The 18,121-nt window shown below is 35.3% G+C and overlaps 1 protein-coding gene across 3 annotated transcripts in view; it reads left to right on the top strand.

The window, feature by feature from the left end:
• The window catches only part of LOC138700100 (vascular endothelial growth factor receptor 1-like), a 343,737-nt gene that overhangs the window by 170,552 nt on the left and 155,064 nt on the right, over positions 1-18,121 (top strand). For 2 of the 3 annotated variants that reach the window (XM_069826423.1, XM_069826421.1), the window contains exons 4-5: positions 9,246-9,376; positions 12,705-12,867. In XM_069826423.1, coding sequence (XP_069682524.1) covers positions 9,246-9,376; positions 12,705-12,867 — 294 coding nt within the window. Of the gene's footprint in view, positions 1-9,245; positions 9,377-12,704; positions 12,868-13,860; positions 14,009-18,121 lie in introns of all 3 variants that reach the window. The other variant, XM_069826422.1, reaches the window with a different exon arrangement.

Raw genomic sequence — 18,121 nt, 5'->3', positions numbered from 1 at the left:
AGATTATTTAGCATCTGAATTGTACCTAAACAAAAGAATCATACTCGTGTCATGTTGCTTATGAAAATATATTATTATTATTATTATTATTATTATCATTATTATTATTATTATTATTATTATTATTATTATTATTATTATTATTATTGTCATTCTCGGTAGCGTAGTCGGTATAGCGCTGGCCTTCTGTGCTCGAGGTTGCGGATTCGATCCCAGTCCAGGTCGATGGCATTTTAGTGTGCTTAAATGCGACAGGTTCATGTCAGTGGATTTACTGGCATGTAAAAGAACTCCTGTGGGACAAAATTTTGACACACCGGTGACGCTGATATAAACTCTGCAGTTGCAAGTGTCGCTAAATAAACCATAATTTAATTTTATTATTATTATTATTATTATTATTATTATTATTATTATTATTATTATTATTATTATTATTATTATTAGTTACCTATTTCGTTAAGTACATCTTGAGACAATACATAAGTGCAGCAACATTTTTCAAATTTTCTCAGTCCTACTCGAATGGTCAAAATTTCATTTACCATGGGATTTTCCATCCCGTTTCGTGCTTATCTTTCACAAGATACATCTGGTTTAACAGCCTCTCAACCTCTGAATTTGACAATGGTAGGATAAGGAAAGAAAATGTCAGTTTAGCTAGCTCTTTGAAGAGATGGTCACTACATGCATCATTGAAAATCGCAACTTAAAATATGGAATGAACCATAATGAGATTTAAAATAAAACAAAATTATGATATTTCTAATCCTCTGGAAATTGAAACAACATTCACCTCTGCCCAGAAGCTTGTAGTGTTGGAAATATTTTTCCACTCTACAAAGTTACTTTTCCGGCACTGTATCTCACTCAGGAACTGTTGCCGAGCAACAGAAGAACACTCGCTACTCTTTTTGTGTTCTATTCCTATCAGTATGCGCAATTAAATCTGAATATTTTGCATTCAGTATCACCTTATACCCTATTTTACACCAAGCTTTCGAACTGGTATATCACCGGCAACTTCTTTCACCCAAACTTTCAACACATGTTTTTTTCACACATCTCACAATTACACCAGTCGGTTCGAAACCTGATTTCTCACTGAGCTGAAGACGTGTCTGTCAACAATGAGTAGTGTGGTTTTTAGTTTTAAGTGTGTCTGTGTTACATAAAATAATGCGGAATGGTAAATTAAATAATATATCATAATAGGTTACTATAAATGAAAATAATAATTCAGTTCATTGTCTCTTCCTTACTACTAAGATTTATTTTAAATCATCCGTCCTCAAGTGAGGTTGACCGCTGGGATCCGGAATTAACAAACATAAAAGATAAAGGGAAATGAAACGAGCAAAATAATGATTCGATTTGAACATTAAAACAAACATTTACGTGTTAACATGCAGATGATAGTGTAGAATTTGAAGAGAGGCCTTCAGAATTTCCATTACAATCTTCTGAACATCATAAAAGGGAAATTTAAAGGATTTAAGGATATTACATGTAAATTTTGGTAAACAATCCCTCGCTCTAAATAGTAAGCCTATAACATCCCAGTTGTAAAGCGAAATGCCATATTTTTCACTGAGGTATGGAAGACAAGGTAGATATTTAGCTCGCTTGTCATCATTTATATGCAGTGCTTGATTCGTGTCTCGTTCAAAGCAAATCGTAGGGTCTAAGACCATCCCTTTCTGAGTTCTTCTATTGATGGCAATTATATCGACTCTTCTATGAGAATCGTCTTGAGACACACAATTAATCTCCTCATGTACTTCCCATCCCCTGTTTCTTAACAGGTTGGCAATTGCTGTATGGGTACGATGGTTGTTACGCAGTAGCTCTCCCTTCTTACAGAACCCCAGTACGTGGCCAAGTGAATATTAAATATATCAAATTCATTTACAAAAACAATGCCTACATTTGATTTACTTCAACGAATGCGGTATACCTTATTTGTACAACAACAATGGATGAGGCAGGAAATGTACGTGGTTGGCAACCACTGGTTGCACCAAATCGAGTTAACATAAAACGTTGATATTTTATACTGTCACAATTAAAAAGTGTGATAATACCATACTAAACTCTTTATCATTAACTAGCTTTGTGTCCGTATATACATATAAAAGCAATTACAACATCTTTACAGAAAAGAAAAACTTTAAAATATCATCTTCCTCTGCCGGAATCAACAAAAAAACGCCAAATAAATAGCTAGCCGCTGACGGTAAAATTCTGTAGCTGACCATAGTCCTGAAAACACCAGATTTAGCTACAAAACCGCTGACTTGGCAACACTGCTTTTAACTCCTGTTTCAAGGTTACTTGAGTACTACCGTTCACTCCTACGGTACTTTTCATTCGACTCGTCCAAAATAAGTGGTGATTGTTGTCATGCGTTTTGTTATTGGCCAGTTTGATTTTTAACGGTTTCCATACAGGCCTGATCACTTCGACCGTGCGCGACTCATAACGTAAGCCAGTTTATTTGCGACCTGGCGTATAAATTTTGTATAGCTTCTGAAATTTGTAGTTTTTCGTTTATACAGTACATACATTTATTTCAGTGCGCTATTTTATTCTCAGTACCTGTCTTCTAATATAAGTGTGTATATAGGAAAAGATGGAGTAACATCACAGTAACATGCTGGACTATGCACTGCTCACCACGTAACAGACGAGTTGCTGAACGACTGTTCCAAAAATGTTTTCTTTGTTGTTAATTCAGATGTTGCCACTAATTATTGAATGACCCAAGTATAATAATTAGAACACAGTATGTTCACTGCCATTCCTAGATTGTTTACAACGCATCTTTCGCCGACTTCGCTCGTCTTTATTGAATATATCGCTTAAAATACATTGAATTTCTTTCGAAATCTTCTTATCAGGGGCGTATTTTGGGGACTACCGGGACTACCGGCTACCGGTGGTAGCCCAAGGAAATTACAAAAGAAAAAGTTTATAATATAACATAATGTAATAATGTTGTATTATTAGTTTTACCACAGTAATTAAAATTAAGGTAATCGTTAGATTTATATGCGCTCTCTGCTCTCGAAAAGAAACAAGTTGTCAAAGCGGCATCGCTGGAGAAACCGCTGCTACGAGGGGTAGCCTGTGACCGTTCCGCTAACACTGTTCTGTCGCACAACTGCCCGTCCCCCTCTCCCTTCTGTTTCCATCGTGCAGTGTAGGCCGGGTGAGTTGCCGCTCTCGTGATCGGTTTCTTTGCAGGCGCGAAGCAACAATACGCTTAGTACGCTAACTCATCAATGTGATTGCGTTCTTGCAGTGCAGTATTTTAAATTTGTGATTTGTTCGAGTGTCTAAGAGTTATATTAATTGTGAATTATTAAGTTTTTAATTTCCCAATTAAGTGATATTGTGAAAAATATGGCAGAACAAGTTTCTGGAGAGGTTTGTGTTGAAAATGACTGTGTAATAGAAGGTTTATTAAAAGTGCCTTTTAACCGTCGTACATACAACGAGAAAGTTGAAATTGTGAAAATGGAAAGGCCAACTCCTGAGTTAAATTTGTCCATGGACGTAAAAGAAAAACAGCGTGAATACACACGCCATTTCACTTCAACATCATATGGTAAGTGGAATTGGTTGTGTGGTAGTTCTAAACTGTCTAAACTATTTTGCTGGTCATGTTTGTTATTTAGCCCGCGAAACTAATGTGTGGTCAAAAGAGGGGTTTTCTAATATGAACTCCCTTCGAACGGCAGTCCTAAAACACGACAAATCAAAAGTTCATATTTGTAGTAGCATGAACTTTGCAAACTTTGGGAAGACAAGAATTGATTTACAGCTAGATAAGCAAAAAGTTCTACACATCAATCAACACAATGATCTTGTGAAAAAAAAAAATCGGGAGATTTTACTGCATCTTATTAACGCAGTCTGCTTTCTAGGAAAACAAGAATTGGCTTTTCGGGGTCATAATGAGAGTGTGGAATCAGACAATAGAGGAAATTATATTGAATATTTAAGTTCCTTAAGTGAATTTGACCATTTACTGGCCAATCATCTTGAGAGTTCAACAGTATTTCGTGGTACTTCTCCTGCAATTCAGAATGACTTAATATTTGCTATAAGTGGGGTTATGATAAAGAACATAAAATCTGAAATAGAAGAAACACCTTTTGTGGCCATTGTTGTTGATGAAACAAGTGACTGCTCTAATCAGAGTCAATTGTCCACTGTTTTAAGATACGTCGATAGTACTGCCAATGTTCAAGAACGGTTTATAGGATTCACAAATGTCAGTTCGGACAAAATTGCTACTGCTTTGTTTCAGCATGTGGAAGGTGTTATAGTAGAATACAATGTCGGCAATAACTTAATTGCACAGACATACGATGGTGCTTCAGTTATGGCGGGAAATATTAATGGCTTAAAAACAAAAGTTCAAGAAAAGAATCCTCAAGCACTATTTGTCCATTGTTACAGCCATGTTCTCAATTTAGTTTTGCAACAAACTACTTCATCCATTCCAGAATGCCGCATTTTTTTCAAAACACTGTCGGGTTTAGCTGCATTTTTCTCATCGTCTCCTAAAAGATCAGAAAAACTCAAGGAATTTATGAAACAGAAACTCCCAAAAGTAGCACCAACTAGATGGGATTTTACATCTCGGCTTGTAAATACAGTGAAGGAATACAGAGAACAACTGACTGCTTTTTTGAAAATATCATTTGTAATGACTCTGAAGAAAACTGGGATGATGATGTAATTGTGCAGGCTCAAGGATATTTGTATTTTTTCACACAGTTTCAGAATGTATTTCTTCTTGAAGCCTATGCTAGAGTGTTCGCACATACAGATGTGCTCTACAATATTCTTCAGACAAAAAGTCTAGACATAGCATACTGCTTGCAAGAGGTATCGAAGTTAAAAAATACTATATCCGAATTCAGACGTAGTGGGTTTCCGTCCATATGGAGTAATATGGAAAATGAAAATTCTTCAGCCAATACAATGGAACCACCATTAAAGCGAAGAAAAGGAGATGATGAATTGAAATACAGGCAGCTGTACTACAGCATACTAGATCGTATGCACATGGAAATTACTGACAGATTTTCTGATTATGGAAAGCTTCAGTTCACACATCTTCTAAATTCTCAAAAATTTTCTGCTTATAGAAAAACTTCCCGAATGAGGCACTAAACAAATTATTTCAGTCCTATAACAGTCACTTTGATCAAGTGCGTTTGAAAAATGAATTAAGTGTAATATATTCAGCAGAAATCTTTGATTTTTCGAACAAACCTATCCATGAAATATTATCTGCCATATATGAAAACCAGCTGAACCAAGTTATTCCTGAAGTCCTTAAATTGGCAACATCAATTGTGACAATACCAGCTACGTCAGCAACGGTAGAAAGAACATTTTCTGCGTTGAAGAGAATAAAATCCTACTGTAGATCAACTCATACACAAGAACGTTTATCCGGCTTGGCACTGATGTCCATTGAAAAGTCATTTCTACAGAAACTTCGCAAGTGGCCCAACTGTAATTTCAATGACGAAGTCATCAAAGTATTTTCGTCCCAATCAAGACGTCTGGAATTCACATATAAATAGGTAAGGAATTTTATTATAGGAATTTTAAAATATATTTTGCGTAATAATAGGGTCAGTGGTAGCCCAGACCCTTAAACCAGTATACGCCACTGCTTCTTATCCATGTGTATAGAGCTTTCGCTAGCAGACATTCACAGAGTAGCAGGAATGATACTTTAACTTTTCAGGCATTCCATTTTCAGTGCGGAGCACTGTACAGCTGTCAAAAAAAAAAGTGGCCGCACTCGTGAACAGCAAATATTTTCAAAGTCCACTTCGGGTCGTGGCGATGTTACACGATGCATGTGCTTGTACAAGCAGTTCCGGAACTATGAAAGTGTTCCATATCTGCTCCTCGCAGACCAGCGGTAGAGTGCTTGTTTAATGATTCAAAGGTTCTGGGTTCGCGCCTTCTTCAAGTTTTCATTTTATTTTTTAATTGTTCTTTAGCGATGTAAATGATATTCAAATTATCATTTATATCCAGTTATCGTTCTTGATGGATATCACGTTATTTATATTTTGTCATCGTTCTTTAGAGATATGAATAAAATTCAAGTCATCATTTGTATTCTGTTATCGTTTTATAACGATATGAATAATAATTATTACTATTGTAGCTACGGTATCTCCAATGGTGGTTAGCCCAATTTTACATATGTATGTTAGGGCTATAGTTTTATACACAAAAAAGATAAGCATAAAGGGAAATGGAAAAGAAAATTAAATTAGCTTACGCGATGTAAACAAAACATAAACAATCTGTAAATTAGGCATTGCGATTGCAAAACAAATATCAGTTATCAATTTGAAACATACAAAAACATTAACAACACACATGCGTAACACTTGTATAACACAAATATGCAGCTTCCCGTACCATATATCATAAATTAATACACAATAGTCACACAAACACAATCAAACTATAATTACGACATTGCGACGACATCAAGCATCCCATAACTGACTCACATACATAACAAATCAAGCATCCGTTGCAACACATACACTTCAACATAGTAACCACACTTTTAAAAGTTACAAATTTGGCTCCAAGAAGAATAAATAGGACACTGTTACTAATTACTATTCTTGTACAATTTCTTAAATACATCTGTAATAAATCTGTGAAATTCCGATATGAATAATATTTACGTTTTTTTATATTGTTATCGTTCTTTAGCGATATACATAATATTCAAGTTATCATTTATATTGTTTTCCTTCATTAGCATTACAAAATAATATTCAAGTTATTTATATTGTTATTGTTCTTTCGCAATATAAATAATCTGTATTTTATGTAGGTAATTATTATAACACAAATAAACATCTTTCTTTGTAAAATAGGTTATTTTATTTAGATAATTAAATACGTATTATATAATATCTTATATTAATTAAACAAACCGATATTTATCATTTATATTGTGTTATCGTTCTTTAGTGATACTGTATAAATAATATTCTACTTATTTATATTGTAATCGTTCTTTAGCGATATAACTAACATAAATTTAATATTAGGTTTGGAAAAATCCAGTTGCATAATACTGCTATTAATTTTTCTTTTTGTATTATTACATTATACTATCTTGAACCACAATAAAATGAAAAGGAGTAACGAGGAATTGAACCTGAGACGTTGACATCTAAATTCCGACGTTCGTCCGCTGAGCTACGAGGGCAAAAGTGTGGAAACATTTTCGGAAAAATTGGCCCAATCACACTCTAAGATTTTCTGATGATTCGTAGAAGATAGTCCAGGATGCGGGGGGCAAAGGCTAATTGAGATTTCCCGATCTCTGATAGGGTCAAACATCCTGATAGAATTAATATTTAGCCCTTGCCGTGACTTTCGGTGAAGTCCGGAGGGCCCAATTAGTCAAATCCACTCTCCTCATCTCCACGCTTGGGCCCCCTGGAATTTAATAAGATGTGAAAGAGATAGTGGTGTGCGGAAAGCAACGGGATGTTACCGCATTTAGGCCTATCCTTCCCAAGAAAAACTGCAAACATGAACAAAGGAAGCTTTAAATAGAAGAAGAAGGATCTTCTGCGGACCTCTGGAAAAAGAACTAAGGAAGAGACTAGTGAAGTGCTTTGTGTGGAGTGTGGCATTGTATGGGGAAGAAACATGGACATTACGACGAAATGAAGAGAAACGAATTGAAGCATTTGAAATGTGGATGTGGAGAAGAACGGTGCGTGTGAAGTGGACAGACAGAATAAGAAATAAAATTATGTTTGAAAAAGTGAGTGAAGAAAGAATGATGCTGAAACTGATTAGAAAGATAAAAAGTAACTGGTTGGGTCTCTGGTTGAAAAGAATAATAGACGACATTAGGATATGTGGATCATATGCGGAGACTAAGAGGAAGGCAGAAAATAGGAAAGATTGGAGATTGCTGGGTTTGCAATGAAAGACCTGCCCATGGACAGAACACTTATGTATGTCTGTTCAGAATACCTGGAATATCGTGTCTAAAAACAGTCGCTATTTGCAAAGACTAGTCAATTCCATGCCCACTCGACTGCAAGATGATCGAGATAAGAGGAATATAGACTAAATATTGAATTGTGGCTTTTTGTTTTGTTTTTTGAACGCTTAATTGTTTGAATGTTTTAAGGCCGACGCCAGTAAATTTGTTTTGTTTATGCCACGAAAGATATTTTATTGAGAATAAAATCTTTTTTCTTTCCATTTGCAGCCACAATATCATAATGATAAAGTCATGGCATAATATATTAATGAACCTGATGTTAATTACTAAAATAATCATAAAAGAGAAAGGAGCCATTATGTATAGTTTGTCTCTCTCAAAAACAGAACAAAAAAGAACATAAAAAGCACGTGGTTGTAGTCGAACGCAGGACCTCATGAATAAGAGGCCTGAACGCTACCATTATGCTATCAATAACACACAGAATACTTAAATTATAACTGTAGATATCAGGCAACGTGGTCCAACAACATGTAACATCGCCTGTCTCCGAATTGTAGCGAAGATACCCGAAGGTAACTTTGTTCCAGGAGAGCGGCCACTTTTTCTTTTGACAGCTGTACATGAAAGTCAGTCCATTAAGACGCTTTACCCATGTCCTGTTCCTGAGGTAAGTTTTCATTACTTTTAGAGATGAAAAGGACCTTTCAGAAATACATGCTGTATAATTACAGGGAGAGTTGCCGAGATTGTAAACAGATTGTGTATTACCAAAAGTAAGTCATTATTATAATGTAGCAGAGCTTCGAAAATGTTTTTTTTATTCTTTTTTGCGGGGCTTGGGGAGGGGGTGAGTTTACCCCCAATGTCCCCCTCCCTGCGTCAGTGGATTAACTCGACGTTCACTGCCATACATAATACTTAAGTGAAGTTTTGATAACTGTACATTATTTCATTTCAGCATATTCTGTTACTTTAATTTTAAATATTTGTTGAACTGCTGCTTACATTATTGAGATCTAATCGTTTTCAATCGATACAAGTAACATTTGAAACTTACACGGTACATTTGTTTTTATGACTGTTTTGTTCGAAACAATTACAGCCTTGTGTCATGTCATTATCACGTTACTGTTCATCATTTATAGTCCTCTTCGCCTTTATTATGTTTATTTTTAGACAAATTTGAAGATGTGTGGTTGTTTGGTTTCAGATTCCTCAAGGCTGCTGGTGAAGAATGAGACTTTTCTAATCCAAACAGTAGCCCAGCACCAGGCGGCTGTGATTCCATGTCGCCCAACATCTTTGGATGTAAAAGTCACTTTGACGAAGGATGGTGTGGAGGTCAGTATTTAATTGCAGTAGCCAGCACCTAGAGTTGTCTCTTTATACGTATTCCATGTGCATTTTCTAATAGTATGATATTAATTTCAGTGTATTAATTTTATGTTTTTGAGCTCTCATTTTAATTTAAATATGCTTACATTTAATGCATAGGCTACATTTAATATCAGTGCAAGGAACAGACAGTGAATTAATGTTAAAAGGCATTCTACTGAGCAAGACAGTTTCAAATATAAGACAGTCATAATAGCATACACAGTGCCTGTCATTAAATTCGAGACTGTCAAAACTGATACGTTTCTTCAAAAAGAAATAAGAACACAGGTTCTATGTCACACATTAATAACAAGAAAAATGTCCGATTATGATTGGGAATGTTTACTCTGCCCATCTTTCCTTTTTTTCTATGCCTTTCCTAAGACAAGGCAAAATTCGGGAAAAAACACTCTCCCTCGCTCCCCCCCTCTTCCTTCCTAGCCCCTTTCTCTCTCTCCTCTCTCCCCTCTCCCTCCATATCTCCATCCCTCCCTCTCTCTCCCCATCTCCCTCTTTCACTCCCCCTCTTACACCTTCTTTTCCCTCCCTCTCTTTCTCCTCTATACCCCTCTTCTCCTCCCTTTCCCTCTCTCTCCCCCTCCCTCTCTCTATCCTGCAAATAATTCAAGAGTACTATACCATCTCCAATATTCAAATCATAACAGATATAGAACCACTTTTCTTAAGGTGGGCGTTGAAAACTGGTGCCTGCAATTTTGACCAGGTCGCAAAATACCCGCCTAATTGATCAGCTTCAAACAATAATGGTAACCACAGCAGAAAGCTCTCCCGCATCACTCGGAATTTCAGGCAGAATTGTTGGCATTGTGCGAAGCCATTAAGTAGTGTAACGTAAATGAAGAGTGTCTGTATTTACAGTGACTCGTAATCAGCAGCTGATGATAAATACAACTTAAATCCTAACATTTTCGAGATTAGAAATCTATACAAGAAAACTAAAATATCTGTTTGTTTTGAGTGCAAAGTCATACTAGTATTGTGGATAATGAGCAAGCAGACACGTTAGCAAAATTGGTGGCAGATTCAAATCTACCATATACACTCACACATTTTATTACCAATCTTGTTATTCAAGAAGCAAATGAGGAACCAAATCGCACAAAAAAATGGAGTGGTTAAGAGGTAAATTGTATAAAAGGTTCTTTGACAAAAAAAAAAAGCTCTTTTCTTGTTGTCTCCACCAGAAAAGGCTATGCAAGCTGTTCATGTGGAAGTGATATTAATCAAACCGTGAAGCATATTTTGTTTCACTGTCCATTATTTTGGAGTGAAAGATGTTAAACAATTTCAATACGAAACATTACATTACTGGCTGTGAATTTAAAAATCCACTGATTTACTCGTTTGTACTCCATGCTTTATTACCTACCATAAGTCAAGATAAATCGGGCTAGAGTTTTGTGAATGTTGATTCTTGTGTGTTTCTGGATTAGAGATGGTCTCATGAAGAGATTATTGTGCCAAAAATTCTAAAAAATTTGGTAATTTTGTTTGGAATGTTTTTGTCAATTGTGTAACTGAGGGAGTAATCAAGATAGTTCAATGAATTTACCATTTCTAATATTTTATTGCCAAGACATATCTTGGTTGGGACTGGATCTTTTTTCCAAAACTTTAGATTTTTCATTAGAAATGTCCTTCATGTCATTATTATAAACAAAATTTATTCAAAGTTGCAAAGCGTGTATTGATTTGACTGTAAAACACTTTCGATGATGATACATGTTTCATTTGTATTCTGATTTAAATTCAATTTTGTATGATAATTTTCAACATTTAATCCTAATAATCATTCGGGTGAAATACAGGATGGATGGGAAGTAACCAGATATTAAAAAGGCATATGTAATCTACATTTACAACGCTAGTTTATTGAAATTAATTTTATGTGTACATTACTAAATAGGAATACGGATGTAGACCTCAAAATTCAACATAGGCACCTGTGATGTCGACCAATTTTCTTAAGTAGCCAGGAATGGAATCCATAGTCTTCTGGAGGAAGTTGCGTGGAACATTGGTGATAATGCCCTGAACCCGTGCTTTCAATTCTTACAGTATGCGAGGTTTCGTCCAGTACACCTCATCTTTTGCCCAGTCCCATAAAAAAAATCACAGAGTGTCAGATCAGGACTTCTTGCAGGCCATTCGTAAGATCCATGTCGCCCCAGCCAATGTCCTGAAAACTTCTCATCCTATCACATTTCCACGACATTTGCAAAGTGAGGTCGTGCACTATCCTGTAGGAAGATAATGTCTTAATGTTTTTCCATCCAGATATCGTGGGCCAAACATAATCTTCAAACATCTCATGGTAGCATTCTACGTTCATGGTGTTATGCAGGAGATATGGCCCGATGATATTTGTCCCGACATTTCACACCACACAGTCACTTTTGGACGAGACTGCATCTTCTCCACCGTCATATCGGGATCTTGTGCCACCCAATAATGACAATTGTGTCGATTGACGAACCCTCCCACATGAAATACGGTCTAGTCACTTCAGAGGATGTTTTGAAACAGTTTATAGGCTATTCCAAATTCCATAGAAATCGGTTCAGCCATTATCACGTGAAAAGGTAACAAACATCCATTCATACAGACAGACATACAAACAAAAATTTCAAAAATGCGATTTTTGGTCTCAGGATGGTTAATTATACATGTTAACACCAATTATAGCAAAAATTACCAGAAAAATTTTGATTGCAGATTTACCGGTATTATTACTATAGATTATTATTATTATTATTATTATTATTATTATTATTATTATTATTATTATTATTATTATTATTATTACGATAATAAGAGCCAAGACTCTTTCACGTGTCATAAATATACGACATAGAACCCCTATTTTATTTCCTTATTGAAGAAAATTCTACTACCGGTAAGCACCAGTACTTTTTTGCATTAAAATTTATCTGATGCTGTCAAGTTTGAATCTGTGAGCCTCTGATCTAATGCTAAGAATAGTAACAAGAACAACACGAGACGAAACGAATTATTTTATTTGATCATATTTTTAATATGTAGGACTTTATTTTAATAAGAAAAGCGAGATATCTTACAAATATTTTTGTGCAGATCACCTGACTTGTATAAGTATAAAGTTTATTTATAAAGCACGAATTCCTGAAAAAAAAATTAAATACAATGGGAATTTTGGCCTTGTTTATCTGTAAATATTTTCCTAAACTTATGAAATGTATTTGCTTATATTTTCATGTCTTCAATTGCTAATTGTGCATGTCCATATCTGAAGTTCCGTCCAGGTGTCCATGAAGAAGGTGTTTTGAATGTGAGCTACGATCCAACTATTGGTTTCATTCTGGAGCCCATCAACTTTGTGCACAATGGAATTTTCACATGCAATGCCAGTTTGGGAAATGAAACAGACATTCTGTACTGTAATGTAGAAATTTTGAGTACGTACAACTTGTTTATTAAATAAATGTTTACAATTTAGATTTGGCATTGATGTTAACTAAAAACTATATTATCAAGAAGCGAATTACATTAGGCTTCAGCCTTCTGTTGAGAGGTTCCTTACGTTTATACCCATAGATAGTCACTGTCCTTAAAAATCACTGCTGGAGAACAGAGCTAATGATACAATTCTGTAAAATCTTCAACCCACCTGTCATATGTTTTCTAAGTTCGGATAATATGAGCCCAGATGTTCATGTCTCAGTGCTGCAAAAGTACTGCATTTAACAACAGTTTGTGGAAGGAAATTTCCACACATTGAATTGAATTACTATTTACTTAGTGGTGTAAAAAGTATTAATTCGTAGGATTTATTTATTATTATTGCTTTGATTGTATTCACTCGAGTCTGAATAAAGTTTTAGAGAGGAGTTAACTGTATTGACAGAGTGACGGATTATATATTGAAAAAGTCCGAGTTTAAACCCATGCATTTTGGAGTTTTTCGTTGCTTCATAACTTTTAGAGAAGTTTCAGGATATGTACTGTATGCAATGAACTTAACTACCAATTCTTTTCCTGGAGTGAAAAATTTATCGACGTGTAACCACACCACATCTTTTCAGTGCTGAAATTCAGAAAGCATGGAAGTGCTGTTTGTGCCTCTCCCTTTCCCCTTCTCCTACTCTTCCCCTGCTCCCTCAATGATCTCACCTTCCTTTCCGCCTTCCTCTCCTTTCCGCCCTCTCAAGCATTTTCTGAATCAGAACATGCGTAGGCTGGCAAGGTTGAATATTTTCTTAAGGAAGAGAATATGAATTAATAATAATGGAAAATTGGCGGAATAATATACTGTAGATCTTATTAAGATAGTTTAATCTGGGTGTCTATCATGTATAACCTACAGCAATTACTACACTTAATGCCAAATTTAAATTGTATAGGTATATTACTGTAATACTTTAATTTTATGATTTATATTATTATTTCAGATTACTGAAGCAAGTCCTGAGGTTAGTTATGATCCCAGAGTTGGTTTCACTGTCATACTGCATAAAATCACAGATACTGGTGACTATGTTTGCAAGGCCGTTAAAGGCACTACTGAGCAGGAGATGACATATCATGTCATGGTTAATCGTAAGTTTGTATCCAAAGTGTTGCTCGTGGTGTCTTTTGCAGTAATATGTTGGTTTGGGTCTTCTGTCTGTGCAACTGGCTCTGGGAATTCTGTAATATGTAAGACTTTCATATTAGTAATAATACCTACACTCTCAATATTGTTACTCTGTATTTGACACAGTTTCCTAATTAAATCCTTGCTTTGCATGGTTTCTCTTTCTGTGTGTAGCAACAATCATCACCTTAGCAGTAATAGTAGCAATAGAATATATTTCATAGCTCCACATTTGGTACACTTTACAAATGTTGAGATCTTAAAAAAACTTGAAATTTTTAAATATATAAGAATGATAAATCACATATTATATGTAGTAAAATCTATTTCAAAAAAATTATTGCTACTCTTAGACTTCAAAACTTAGATGAAGGACAGAAAACAAAACTGCTGTATTTTTCAGAGCTGTGTGTTTTCTTAAGGAGATCTTCTTTCATCAAAAGGATCTGGGCTGGAGTGGGGGGGGGGGATGTGGGGAACTCAACACAACTTTCATCACAGTTCACTCTAGTCAGTTTCTGAGCAGGCTGAGATTTGTCATTGATCCATACGCTATTCATGGGTGAAAATATCCTTTCATTGGCAGTATTGGTTCCAGGGAAGTAGAAACTGCTAACTTAGTGCTGGTGTCATACTTTTAAAAAAGAAACATGATCATTTCAGTAACTGACCACTTCAACCTGTGGTGGCTCGCGACCTCAACAATTAATGAGACTCTTTTATTACGAAACACGACGTACAACTTATCTAATTTTTGTAGGTAAAATTAATTCTTTTGTCTCGGTTATTTTATGATGCTAAAGCTTTTCCTTTTGTTACTAGGAAAAATGGTTCAAATACCAGGAAGTTCAATAATAATAATAATAATAATAATAATAATAATAATAACAATGGGCCGAGTGAATAAAACTAGAGCATTTGAGTATAAGCACGAGATTGGAGCATGAGGATAAGCCTCTGATAATGTGAATAAAAATTACCTTATGCTCCAACCCTGTGCTTCTAATCTACGAGCACGTGCTCCTGTCAGTCACATATATAGACCGCTAATCTGTAGTGTTATGCATTGTTGGCCGTGTCGGCATCCCTTTAATCTTAATGCAGGTGTCCAACTTCATTATTATGAACTGCATTGAACCAAAATTTATTTCATTCGTATCTGTAAGTGGATAAAAGTGAGACATAAAAATGGACTCAACAGATTCGGATGGAGAAAGTGAAACGTCTTTATCTATTGAGAGCACAACAGTATTTCTGTCTTCAACACTAAGCAAATATCCGGATATTCTCCTGAAGTCGCAGGTACCACCTCCCTCAAAGAAAGCTAAACACGATTTTTCTGAAACTGAAGAAACTAAAAGCCTTACCAACACAGAACTGCAACGACTAGTGTTGTTGGAACAATATAAATTAACAAAACTTCAGCTTGAGAGAGAACGATTGCTCATTGAAAGACTTAATAGTAAGGAAGGCCTACCTCACACTGCACTTCACAACAATGAAAATTAAATGTCTTGAAAATGATGAAAGTTTTAATTTTTATGTTTTATAATTGCGGAACTGTACACTGTACCTACTGTTTTTCATACTACTATGTGTTTGTTCATAAGGATAATAATGAGACTTGTATCATGATCTATTTTACATAGCAAGGTAGGTTAACTCACATCAGGCGCGGATACAAGGGGGGGGGGGGTCTGTGGGGGCTATAGATCCCCCTATCATTTCAAAGACTTTTTTTATTTAAAATGTACAAAGCATTATTTTTTCATTCATATAACTTCTATGATTTCTTCACTCTCTAAACTTCATATTATTTTGCTATTTTACTTTGACATAAAACTCTCTTTACAGTTCGCAGTGAATAGATCAGGTAAGTGGTCGCATTCCTTAGGGGTCGTTACCATGGGGTTTAACAATAGCTCGGACTTCGGAACGGAAATCTAACGGTAACCACCTCTACCACACTGTAGCTAGGCTGCTACCAATATCTTTGTTATCGTACTTTACAATAGCCACTACATTCGACTTCTGAATTGAGACGAGAAGTGATCAGTCTGCACAGGTGAATTATTTAGTGTAACAGTTATAAGAAATTATAAAATGTCGGAACGTAAGTTTCAAACAAATATCTTACAATTTTTCAAGAAACCGTGTGGTGAAGTGAAAGAAAAGTGCAGTACGGATGACAATGATACAACTGATGAAGAAAAGTGTATGCCTGTTAATACTGTAACAGGGAATCGGTTATGTGCGGTGAAAGTGATGACGCTAGTTCGACGACTCATAATGTATTAGATATTGGTTGCTTAGTGGAAAAAGAAATATGCAGTGACGAGATAAAATACAAAGCTCTAACAAATCCATGGGTTCCAGACGAAAAATATCCATTTCCGAGGACACTAGAATCGGGACAGTCTAGACAATTTCAGCATGCGTGGCTTAAAAGATTTCCATGGCTGTCTTACAGTAAGAAGGATGAAGGTGCGTTCTGTCACGTGTGCGTTTTATTCGGAACTAAAGAGGGAGGGCGAAGCAAACGTACGTTACACAATTTAGTTACGAAACCTCTAAGAAAATTCAAAAAGGCCTCTGAAATATTCAGGAGACATTCAGAGAACAGTTATAACAAAACTGCTCTCTTAAAATGTGACAACTTTAAACGAGTGTTTGAAGGTAAGGTAGAGAACGTTCTGGTTCAATTGAATAATGAAGTGTTACAAACAATGCGCGAAAACAGGATGAAACTTGTCCCAATAGTAAAAACAATTATTTTGTGCGGCCGACAAAATATTCCATTAAGAGGACACAGGGATGATGGTGCGATTGACTTGGAAAGCGAAAATCAAAACGAAGGTAATTCCAAGGAGCTTCTTAAATATCGCGTTGATGCCGGTGATCAGATTCTGCATATTCATCTTAAAAATGCCCCAAAAAAACTCTTCTCTAACAAGTAAAACAACGCAAAACGATCTCATAAACTGTTGTGGCACTATTATTGAAAATAAAATTGTTGAAGAGGTTAACCAAAGTAAAACATCCCAGACGACTTCAGCTTCGTTAAACTGTAAGTGACATTTAATCGACTTTCTATTCCAGTCACCATTTCCTTTAGAATTAGAACTAACTGAAGACTTAGAACCTAAGAGTGACAATATTGTTGTGGTTTATTTATTTGTTTTTAATCCCATTGTTCTGTGTAATGATTATACTACTGTATTCATATGTTAATTGAGGGGTTGGTGCAAGAAAGGCACTTCTCTCAAATGCAAGTTTAGAGAAAATTGATGTCGGAAACTCAAACCGTAATAATGTTATCTATGCATGCCTTTACATTTTGTGTACCGGTACTCCTGACCTCTATGATTACAGTATTGAACTACAACTTTGTGATCATATGCATAACAGATCAGAGATCACAATAAAGCGTTTTACTCAAAAAGGGCACATCCTCTAAAATGCCCTTCTTGCACCCAGCCCCTCAATTATTATTAGCCCCCCCTATTATTAAATTCTAGATCCGCGCCTGACTCACATGTTACATAAATGGTGTTAGTCTGAAGTAGGCCTACTTAAATAATAGACAAGTATCACATCATATTTTGGGTGTGTGTTATAAAGTATTTTTCTACAAAATATAAGTAAATTAAATGTGTGTACTCTAAAGTCTAAACTAAATATTACTGTTTGAAAACAAGATAAATAGGTAATTTAATTTGTGAGTTTATCATGTGCTTTAGTTTTACATAAACTAGGCCTAAATAAAATATTACAGTCAGAAGCACATTTGAATTCTATTTTAGTAAATTTAGTTATATGTTATGTTAGTGGTCTTACTTGTAGGTGTTTAAAGATATGTGTATATCACTTTTTTTTATTCTGTGTGACTGTGATTTCTTTAGCAAAATGTAAAACTATAAAATGTGAAATTAATTGGTGTTTCATTACAAGCAATTTCAGTCACAATCGCAAGGATGACTTAAGAGTCCATGATTTTCTATTATAAGAGCAATTTTTATTTCTTCCCTTCTTTCACGTCCTACACGTAAAATTTCTCTTTCATTCACTTGTTCCTC

The sequence above is a fragment of the Periplaneta americana genome, chromosome 5 (assembly GCF_040183065.1).
Source record: "Periplaneta americana isolate PAMFEO1 chromosome 5, P.americana_PAMFEO1_priV1, whole genome shotgun sequence".
NCBI lineage: Eukaryota > Metazoa > Arthropoda > Insecta > Blattodea > Blattidae > Periplaneta > Periplaneta americana.
Note: the sequence above shows the minus strand (reverse complement) of the source record. Positions and strands in the feature narration are given on the sequence as shown.